We start from the raw sequence: 11,559 nt of genomic DNA, 5'->3' as shown, positions 1-11,559 counted from the left end.
TAAAATGAGTCCAGTGATCTGATGAAACCATCAAAACGTTTAATTGAAATCAAACCTCAGTATGCACGGTGACCTTGGGCATCATGACCATTCGAATATTCTAATTGAAACATGCCAGTAAGTGTTTATGGTCCTTCTCTATAATGGCAGCACCTAATCATTGGTCCAAGATGGATTTGGCCGCTGTGTAACTTCAACATGGTGCAACACTGCTGTCTAGCGGTGAACTTCAGAACTAAGTGTTGCACTGTGTGGTTAGCAGCTCACAAAAAAACATTCATTGCTTGTTTTTGTTTCACCGTTTTATTTGGATTCGTTGAATCTGGTCACAACGGGTGTCTTTCAATTGCCTCACGTAATAGTACCGGCCTCCTAGGAGTAGAGTTGATCAGGTCTAGGATTGTGTATTGATTGTGTCCTGTGCAATGTTGCTCCACGCGTCCTCCTGAGCGACGGCGCTCAAGTTGCCAGCCATTGATTGGCTTGGCAGGACATTTTAGTGATGTTTTGTAATCCACTTGTTAACATGCAGTATTAGCTATTATTGATTTCTTTAATGAATGTTTTTGTGGGGGGGGGGGTATGTTTTTCATTGAATTATAATTTGTATTACTTATTTGTAGTGATTTATTTCGACATCAGAGATTATTTATTAGGCAATATACTGTAGCCCTATGGAGGGGTACATGGTTGAAAGTAACCACGATGTTAAAAATCTCAAAAGAAAATCAATTAATGTCTGGATATCCTGGTTTTTTTCCAAAACATTTGCAAGCTGCGACTTTATTTATTTTTATTATTTATTTTTTTTGTGCTGCCTTTGCCTTTGGAATGGCTGTGCATGTTATTCTGATTGTCTATTGTTGTGTGCATTGTCAGTTTTAGTTTTATTGGTTGCATTGGTCTTTGAATGCCTTTGCATTTGTCTTTTTTCATGTTACGGTGTCCAATGAAATACCGTCTATACAATAAATTACCAAAAAGAAAATAACAATTCCATAATTTCCCCTTGAAAATGATATAATGTGGACAAAATCATTACCTGTGATGCATCTCGGTTTGTCTAAAGGTTCATTATATTAAAGTAAGTCAATTTAATTTCCTTTTTCGGATTGATTGGTGATAATCTAGTGAAAAGGTAGTCATGCACCCCAAAAAGAAAAAGCTAAAAGATAAGCAGGAAATATTGTTCAAATACTGAGTAATACTGAACTAAGACTTTTAGTTGGTCAGATTTTTTTTAAACATATGTCTGCTGTTACCATTGCTACATAAAACAAACTCAGGCAATCCTTATACTAAGTTTCCAATCCGCCATTAAATAACGGCAAGTAACATAAAATAGCATAGGCATTCATCATACCAAACACAAAGACCACAAGGCTAAAGCACATGCTAAATTAAGATACAATGATCTAAATTAAGATAAGGCCTTTAATTTAGCTTCAGGTCACCTCATTCACAGGCAATGTCAAGCTAGCATGTTAGCATTACCATGATAATGCTACACAAGCTGTGTAAAATGAGGAACTAAGAGGAACAAATTTGAAAGATTGCACAAATAAGCATGTACATATTTAACATCTCCCCTCCCCAGACTGTTTCTCCTCAGGACAAAGACCGAGGAAAATCTAACGGCTATCAGGAGCACCACATGGCTGATGTCGTGGTGCCAAGTCCAATCTCCCCCATGCAGTTCCCGCAGTTCTGGAAGAGAGAACAGCTGGTCACAGGTGGATCCCAAGAACAGGACTTGGGCTCGCAGCGCATCTCCAAGAAGCACCGCAAGCTCTTGAAAACAAGTCCTCCCATCCAGCGCATCAACAAGTCTCCCTCCTCCTCCTCCTCCTCCTCTTCTACATTGTCAGGATTGTTTTCCCTCCAGCGCTGGAGGAAGCTCACCCGCATCCTGGAGCAACGTCGGCAGCTCACCAAGGAGATGTGCGCTAAGTACAAGAGCAACGTCTCCAAGACCATCACGCAGCACCACGTGAAGAATATCTTTGTGGAGGACAAGCACAAGCTCCTCTACTGCCAGGTGTTGTGGAGGGGGGAAAAATGATTTGTTCCAATATAGAGGACGGCCCATGTCACTCACGAGGCCATTGTTTTGTTTTGGGGTTTTTTTGTTTGCTTGTTTACAAAATGGGCAAAATATTTGCCATTAATCATGGCATTTCAATTCATTTCAATATGTCAGATTGATTTGAAAATCAAGTTAATTGAGTTACGAAGCTTGTTCAGAGAATGAACTCGTAAGCTCAAGGTACCACTATATTTTTTGCTATGTGATGGTACTTTAGTGCCATATTGTGGCCGTTTGAGAAAGAGCGTGAATATGAATCATATCGGAATACACATATATCCTTCAAGACATAGTGACTTCATGGGCAAATGAGAGAGGACAATAAAGAAGGATGCAATTTACACATAACATTCTGTCAGCCATGCAGAGAGTCATCATAACACCCAACCAAATTTAGTGAGCAAATAAATGTATACATTTGGAAGTGTCACACTAACAATGCACTCTATCTTATCGACATACAGTGTATATACTGACCTATTATCTCTTATAACAAAAATATGAGAGGATCAGAAAGCTGCAGTTCACACAGAGAACTACACTTTACTACCTCTGCCCATAACTGAAAAGCAAATCTCCAGTTGGTTATGAGCATTTTGAAAATTTCTAATACAGTATAGGCTAGCTGATTACGGATGGGCCCCACTCGCAAGACAGCATACCACTGCACATGTACTTTGTTATGTTACAGGACAAATAATAACAGATAATTTTTTTTTCCAAAACAGGTGCCCAAGGCGGGCTGCTCCAACTGGAAGCGGACTTTGATGGTGCTGGCGGGCATAGCGTCGGACCCTCAGACCATCAATCACGATACCGCCCACATAGGCAACCCTCTGAAGACCCTGAACAGCTTCGACCGACAGGGCATCATGCGGCGCTTGGGCAGCTACACCAAAGTGTTGTTCGTACGAGAGCCACTCGAGAGGATAGTGTCGGCCTACAGGGACAAGTTCGAGAACCCCAACGAGTACTACCACACGCTCTTTGGGAAGCCCATCATCTCCAAGTACAGGCCCAACGCCTCCAGGTCGGCCTTGGAGTCGGGCAATGGCGTCACCTTCCAGGAGTTTGTGCAGTACCTGCTCGACGTGCACCGGCCCGTGGGCATTGATATCCACTGGGAGGCGGCCAACCAGCTGTGCAACCCGTGCCTCATTGAGTACGACTTCATCGGCAAGTTCGAGAACATGGAGGAGGAGTCCGACCTGCTGTTGCGCTTGGCCGGAGCGCCGCGCAACCTCACGCTGCCCAACTTCAAGGACCGGAACTTGGCCGACGAGAGGACCTCATTGAAGATCACGCAGAAGTATTTTGCCCAGCTCGGCCCATTGGAGAGGCAGCGGGTGTACGATTTTTACTACATGGACTATCTCATGTTTAATTATTCCAAACCTTTTCAAGTACTTAACTGACAGACTCTCGTAAAACTTCTTGCCGCCACTTTGCAGCTATTCAACATCAATCATCTAATGAAGGATTTGTGTTTGTTTGTTTGTTGGTTTGTTTAAAAAAAAAAAAAAACTTTGTACCAGATTACAAAATGCAAAAATGTGCATAATGCTGCATTAGGTTGACGGCCACCACTTGACAATAAGCGCACCCCTTGTAAAGGGTTTATAAATGATTTTTTAAATTGCTTAGGAGCAAGTTTGTTAATGCTTTGTAAATCATGCTGTAAAGTCATAAGTGTCGCAATACACAGCAAATTAATTGAGTTTAAATGTATTAACTGATGCATTGGCATATTCAAACAAATTCGAATGCAGTTCGATATACGTATTGGAAAAACCTACAACAGTGGCTAGACTTGGGTTCAAATGCTGCTTTCTGCTGACATGCAGTGCACATCTGTCACTACAGTGGGCAGCAATGTTTGGGGTAACGCGTTCCAAAAGTAACCTGTCAAAGCAATCTATTACATTTAGGTAGAAACGTTGTAATATTAAAGAATTACTCATTATATTTTTATTATATTATTACTGTTACTGAGTCCAACGATGCGTTACAATATCAGGGCCACAAGACAAACACATAAAGAGAAAGCGACTAATTCAACCATTTTCTTTGTAGATTGCTAACTGAGACTATCTAGCCAGCTAGCTAGCTGGCCAGCTAGCTAGCTAGCTACCTTGATAGATATACAGTATCTTTTGATCGACCACCTACTACACTTAATTTATCACTATCATTTGGTGACAAATAATCAGTTATACTTCAATACATAAAAAGTACTTTGTCTTATTTATCCTATTTACAATAGAAACAAATATTAGCAATATAAACTTCCCTTTCCCATGTGTGCAAATTAATTTGAGTATGTTGATCATTTTATTTGTGCTGTATCGTCTGGGATTAATTATTGGACCAAATATCAGTTATAATAATTATATTAATAAAAACATCCTATTTTTAATACAAATTTTCATCAAAGCCAGTGGTCTTACCCCCATAGAGTGAAAACACTGAACATTATCCTCCACACTATGATATGAAGACTCACACATGTGTAAGAAAACTACTTTGAAAAAGCTGCCCACTGTCATGACTGACATGCAACTTTGACATCAAGATAAGTCGCGCTCAGAGAACAGCAAACCAAAATACGTTTTTATTGAATTTATTCCGTTTTATTTCATCAAGTGACTGCGCAAAATAAAATCGTCTCCATCAAACTGATTTTATTTTGTGCAAACACTGTGCAAATCAAATCAAGTGAATTCAACACCGTGTTTTTTTTCAGTGTAGATTTTAACCGCTTATGATTGACAAAGAAATGATAATCTAATCATTCACAGGCCTTGTAAATGGGTAGCCCCTTATTGTAAAATGGTGCCTGTTTGTGTGATGTTGTTAAAAGTACTATTGACTATCCTTGAATGCAAACTAGATATTATTGACTAGTACTCGGCGAAGTAGACTTTTCAAAAGAGAAATGTTCATGCTTCTTTTCGGGGCAAAACAAAATCGTTGTTTCATAGTGTTCAACAGACTTTAAATTATGTCTTGCTGTCAGTCAAATAGAAAAAAAACAAATGCCTTTCCACCAGATGGATTGTCTACTTGACTTTAAGCGACTATGGCATCCGTATACCTCTATATATCAGTGTATACTAATACACATTTGATGTATATGGTTTTGCTCAATGTAAAGTCCTAAAATTGACTAGGTAAAGCCCCTTACCCCCGCGAACCCCCTTTCAAATGTGTCCAGTGCTGTCCACTCTGGAGCTGTATGCACTTATGGTAGCATTTTTGTACTTTTATGCTGTGTTAGGTTTGTGCTTTGAAATACTATTCGTCACTTGGAGGTATTTACTTGGGCATCCAGGTATTTACAGGGTACACCATGTTGCTGACTGTTTGTGGTACACACTTTCCAAAGGGTATTGATAGCAGCAATGTACAAAATTTTGCATTTCACAAAACAAAGCAGATTTGGTTCTTTGACAATCTAAAAATAAATAGTGAGGGTGTTGAAACGGTAAAGATATGGGGAATTTTGTGCAAAACGTTCTACACTTCATGATAAATTGATTTTCCAATCATTATATTTTAACTTCATTCAAACGGACTCTTTATCATTGAATTTATTGTGATTGTTAATTGGCATTTATTATTTTTTGGTTTATTTTTCAAGCCAAGCAAGTTTTTTCTTGAAAGGCGGGAGGTGACCTGTTGGTATAGGCAGAATTCATCGCGAACAATTGCCCTTTTGGAAAGAAAAAGAAAAAAAACATTTTCTGAACAGATCTGACAGCATCAGGAAAGTCAATCAGTTTAAAAATGGCAGACTGTCAAATGCTGAGTACAACACACAAAATATTTTGAAAATTGGATCGAAATTGAGTTTTTTGGGGTTTCGGGGGGGGTGGCCTTTTGGGGAATGGTTTGTCAGCTATAGAAAAGTTAAAATGGACTAAAACGGTACAACTTGATATTTTTCAATATATCGCCTTTCATTTTGTCTGCTACGCGGCTAAGCCCTTCTCTGACTGTATCAATTCGAAATATTTCAACAAAAGTTTATTCCTGTACCTTCATTTTTACATCAAAATCAATACTCTGTATTCAATATCATACCACATACCACAAAGGAAATATGGGCACTCTGAGTGGCCCCTCCCATCCTCTCCCCTAATTGTGGAAGCCGCTGATATGGTCCATGATATACGTTTTTGGATGCATGTGAATTTTTAAACTAACCCCTGTTCTGTATGAATGATAAAATACATTTCACGTATTTTTATTTCGCCAATTGGTTGTATGAAATAAAATCATCTGGATCGAGAGACTTTTTTTAAGTATACATTATAACTATTTCAAAAATATCTCTTTATCCAGATTATTTTATTTTTTTGCCCCCACTTGATGAAATGTAATTGAGTAAATTCAACACGCCAATGTTTGAAGTGTGCATTACTGGACTGTATTAGTTATAAAATGAAAATGAGTTGGTTGGGGTCAAACAGGCGAGACAGCACTATCTTCTGGATCTGGTGAGACGTTGCCCCTGATACAGAGTCAGCGATACAGATTATGAGCGATGTTTATTGATTATTATCGAATTATAATATATGTTTTAAATGAAACCAGCAGTCTGTTGCCACTGGGAATCACGTACCATTTAAAAATGTTTCGGTCTGCCACTAATTGTTTCAATTTTTTTTTTCCAATTTCCAACCAAATTCTTGAGACAACATTTTCCCCTTTGACTCCCTGCGAACTGGCTAGTCAGTAACACTGTACCCAACACTACGCACAGACACGCGCACACTACACACTACTTATCACACCCAGTCTGCAGCCTTGTATAAGGTTTTTTCCACTCTTTATTGTGTACAATTGTAAAATGGGCATTCAGATGACTCTATATTTTTCTATCTATTTCTAATATATATCTCTATATATACACACACGCATATATATCTACTCGATACATAATCAGTACTTCTTTGTGTGAAGTTAAATTTCTTTTGTTTGATGTCATTGATTGTGATGCCAGTGTGTTGCCACCAGCGATTAAAAAATAATAATAATAATAATCGTCATAAGTGAAAAGCTTCAGACAATGTTGGACTCCCAATGAATTTTGTGTTTGGTGTGCTTGGTTGCACAGCTTTCTAACGCACTTGTCAATCACGATACAATTGTTTCATCGTGAGAATGGACGTTGCTCACCAAGTGACCAAACCACCAAATAATTGTTCTCGTCTTTTTGTCTTCGTGGGAGTGCAAATCTCAACATCCCCCCCCCCCCCAGCTTTCTTTGTGTGAATATGGCTGGTGCACATGAAAAATGCAAGGGCATGCTCCTTCCACCCTGTTAGACGCTGCAGATCCGAGTGCCCAATTCAATTGAATGGCTATAATTCGATGTTCATTTCCATGTATGTTTCAAGTGACACATCCAATATGGCGGTGACCCTTTGAATTCCTCCACGAGCCTGCCATCAGCTTCCCACTTCAATGATGGGCACACACACATACAGTATATTAACACATTTAGAGCCTATTTTATGAGGACTACGGCTCCCTCTTGCAAGCTTGCCCATATTTGGAAGTGGCTGCTTAGCAGCCTACCCGGAAGTGGTCTGGAGACTTTTTCCGCTGATTTGGATGTGAAGGAGACCGCACTACAACATTGTGGATTTGTTTTTGGAGATCTCTCATGTGTCACTCTGCCTTCTTAACCATGTCATAGTATTTCATTTCTTTAATCCCAGGATAGCGGGGCACCTTTCAAAAATGGACAAAGGTGCCCCCGCACTGAACACAAAGTGCAGTGTGAACAGGCTTTATTTTGACTTTACAGTGTACCATATCGCTGGTGATGGGCGGAATCCTGATACCTCCAAAATCATCACTTTTCAGGAGACTAAAAAAAATGTCATGTTGCATTGTCAAAGAGTACAAGCCATTTTCAACATATTACAATGATAAATAATTTCTAGAAATAACACCAACATGTGGAAAAAAATATGAAACTTATCAAATTGTGACATAGTAGGTTCCTGCCCAATCCCAGCGACATACGGTAGCAACTGTACGGTATGCATATCTCCACTGTTATCGCTTGGTCCAGTCCAACAGAAATAGTATTTATGTTCCTTTTTGGGCCTCATTTTAGAAATTCGAAGCATTCTTGTCTTTCTAACTTTGTCTTTGTCTTCGTGTCCCTCAACATCCATGTGGACTTTTTGGCTGAGGGTAATGCTAAAATGAGCTCCCAAACAAAGGAAAGTTCCAGCCCCAGAATGCGAGAATATGCCCATCACCACCCAAAAAAAAAAAAAAAACAATGTGTGTACTTTTCTAATAAATGCAGTATATGATGCTTACATTGCAGGTCTCCGGTGGTTAACAAAGTTCAACACAAATGCCACTAAACTTCTTTATTCGCCTTATAATGCACACTATTAGTAAGTCTCGCGCCAAGGCACGCATTTTAAAGCAAGGTACGTCACGATATATGAGGTACTTTCTTTGGGTTGGCTACGCGCTTTTGTGCTTTGCGTGACAAAATGCTCTGTAACAATGTTTTTTGTTTTCCTTTTTGGGGATTGAGTGGAAATCTACATTATTGACACCTACCGTCTACACCCTGTAATCAAATTTGGTGCTGCGACCCCTTACGGTGACTCGGTATTTATATATTTATTTATTTGCTCTACTGTGATGGCTTTTGCATAGTTCCAAAATCTAATCTTTGATTAGGTCTTGGTCTGATTCCGTGTTGATTATAAGCCCCACTCCTTGCTCAAAGAAATAATCCTGCATCATAAATATTGCTTTTAATTGCCCCTCCACGAAACATGATTTATCTGTGTGTATGCGTGTGTCTCACGTGTGGACTGAAAGCATTCAGTGACGGAAGTAACAAGTGAATGTATAACTGTTGATCATTGGTGCAATTGTGTAGGGGAAAAAAATTGTAAAAGGAAAAAAAAATGATTTTGAGCTCTCTGTCTTATTTTACACTGCCAATCAAATAGTGACTTTTCAGGAAGACATTTTTCAGGGGGCTCTTTTTTCCGGCTGATGAGTGTGTGTACTAATAAATTTGTCCTGAGCATTTTAAAGCTGTCTCGCGTAATCTTTTGAAAACAAATGAATTGTGAATGTTTATCAACTGCTCAGAAAAAAAATTAAGGAAATACTTAAACAATAAAATGTAACTCCAAGTGTTCCCTTTATTTTTTTTTTCTGAGCAGTATATTTAATGATAGTATTTTTTAAATTATTTGTAGTTATTTTCAGCATACTGAAAATGACCATGCCAAATGATTATCCATCCATCCATCCATCCATCCAACCTCTTCTGGGTCGGGGCACATGGGGCAGCAGCTTTAGTAGGTAGGCCCAGATTTCCCTCTCCCCAGCCACTTCATCCAGCTGTTCCAATGAGGGCATTCAGGAGACATAATCTCTCCAGTGTGTCCTGGGTTCAGCATCTCATTCTTCGTGAGGTGCCCTAAACACCTCACGAGGGAAACATTCAGAGGGCACAACAGGCCCGAGCCACTTCATCTGCCCCCCCCCCCCCTAAATGTGGAGTGAGCAGCAGCTCTACTCTATTCTACGCCCTCCCAGATGACAGATCTTCTCCTCCGCAGAGAGGAAACTCATTTCGGCCGCTTGTATCCATGATCCTGTTCTTTTGGTCACAACCCACATCGAGGGAAAGAAGAGATGCAATGCTGAGGTCATCAAACCACAAAAGGTCATCGTGAATGTGGAGACTGGTTGGGCGATCCCTCAGGTTCCCTCGAGGATCCTGCTGAGGGTCGAAAACTGGTCTACTGTTCACGCTAACCTGTTTTGGGGGTTTGATCACAACATTCTACACTCTGTATAGCATTCTCTAATGTTGCATAGTTATATTACAAATAAACATTTCAACCAGTTTATGTTGACAAGTTCTTTGTTCTAATGAGAATGCAATCTCCTCGTGACATGATTTATGTAGCAGCTTTAATGAAGCTGAATGTATAAACAAAAAAAAAAGACGTATAATGAAGTCTCACAAGCTGCCACGGGCTAAGTGCTGGTTTCACCTTGAGCTAATATCTCCATATTTTGTGAAGCTTTCAGCTTGGCAAAGCAATTCTCCCATTTTCATTTTCGTTGATATCCCATTTAAGATGAGATTCTTCTGCCAGCATGCGAATGATAACATAGCACCAATGTATTTTAAATGTAAATCTGTTAATTGGCTCTGTGTCCTCCGTGTTGACATTCAGTAATTGCTTCTTATCATGATTGGCACCACCTGCCCAGCCACACTGATGAATCATCTTTTCTTCTTTCGACACATACTCGAAGAGAACGCCTCAACACACTGCGGGCTGTTGCTTCCTAAGTGCTCGCCCCTCGCATCATCGCAACCCCCTAGCTCCGCTCCCAGTCATCATGGTAACAGAGGCGCTACTTGGCTCTGGCCTTGCAGTCGTGGGGGGGCGAGGCGAGCGCGGTCTTATTTTCCAGAGAATTCTGCAACCAATTTTTGCTTCTTGGAAAGTGACAGCAGAGAGGTAATACCAGACCATTAGCTGGCCACAGGTTGAACCGGGAGCCGGGCCCTCGTCCGAGCCAGGACCGATGGCCTTCCTTCCGCGGACTACATTAATGCTAGGATTGCTTTGGGAGCTCCCGAAGTGATAATCAGACAGGATTTATCTGACGAGCCCAAAGACCGCCTGGCAGGCGGTAGGTGTTGCTCGCCAACTTGCAGCATTTCACTGCCGACCCCTGCAGAATCCCTCAGTAGGATCTTATGAAAAACTGTTTTTGTAGAGCAATTAGCAGCAACAAGCATCGGGACACATTTTTGCATTTCTCTGATGAAACTCGGCAAAAGTCTGATTTTCGAACGTTGCTAAAAGACAATTCAGGAGAATCGTAAATGCTTAAACTGTGCTCAACAACAGTTGGGCTTAGCCATGGGAAAAATATGTAGATGTGATTAAAAAAATGTACAGCTATAAAAATTGTATTTTGTTTTTAGAATCGAGTTATTCCACACTGGATTGTAATCAGTTGGCATGTCGTCTAAACTTAAATGATTTGTCATGTATAGTATGTTTTGGTGGACCAGCTAAGACTCCACATTTTAATGCTATGCTAATAAAAGCAATTATGTCAAAACAGTTAACATGAACATATTAGCCCAACGTTTCTTTTGACTCGTGTATTCAGAATAGAGTTGGTGTTTGTTGCGCATTCGTAGGTATGCATTGTAAATAACTTTAAGTTCTGAAATTGTCACAAAATTGCTGCAACACTTGAGTTTAAAGTGGTATCATTGATAAGGCGATAATGCACACAGTGAAATGAACTCTCCCCCACGCCACCAGTAGATGACGCTGTTTCTTTCCAATATGTCCCTCCATCTATGTTACTCTCATCTAGTGCAAGTTCTCATTAAGGGTCACTCTTAACGAGAGCACCTATCCTACATGCTTTAAATGTGT

General features: G+C 40.0%; 1 protein-coding gene across 1 annotated transcript; it reads left to right on the top strand.

Annotated features, from left to right (window-relative positions):
• The first annotated feature begins 1,608 nt into the window (after positions 1 to 1,608).
• Positions 1,609 to 9,248, top strand: chst8 (carbohydrate (N-acetylgalactosamine 4-0) sulfotransferase 8). Its single transcript, XM_086107687.1, has 2 exons — positions 1,609 to 2,038; positions 2,815 to 9,248. Exons 1-2 carry the CDS (start codon positions 1,655 to 1,657, stop codon positions 3,499 to 3,501), a joined length of 1,071 nt encoding a protein of 356 aa, XP_085963813.1. The 5' UTR covers positions 1,609 to 1,654; the 3' UTR covers positions 3,502 to 9,248.
• The last annotated feature ends 2,311 nt before the right edge of the window (positions 9,249 to 11,559 follow it).

Source organism: Hippocampus guttulatus, chromosome 3, assembly GCF_054856545.1.
Source record: "Hippocampus guttulatus isolate MCC_2025c chromosome 3, RoL_Hgut_1.0, whole genome shotgun sequence".
NCBI lineage: Eukaryota > Metazoa > Chordata > Actinopteri > Syngnathiformes > Syngnathidae > Hippocampus > Hippocampus guttulatus.
This window is presented reverse-complemented; position numbering and strand designations above follow the sequence as displayed.

Bases quoted from the DNA above. Each gene is read 5' to 3' on its own strand.
- chst8 (XM_086107687.1), top strand. From the start codon at position 1,655: ATGGCTGATGTCGTGGTGCCAAGTCCAATCTCCCCCATGCAGTTCCCG. The intron at 2,039-2,814 runs GTGTTGTGGAGG...TTTCCAAAACAG, and splicing joins ACAAGCTCCTCTACTGCCAG to GTGCCCAAGGCGGGCTGCTC.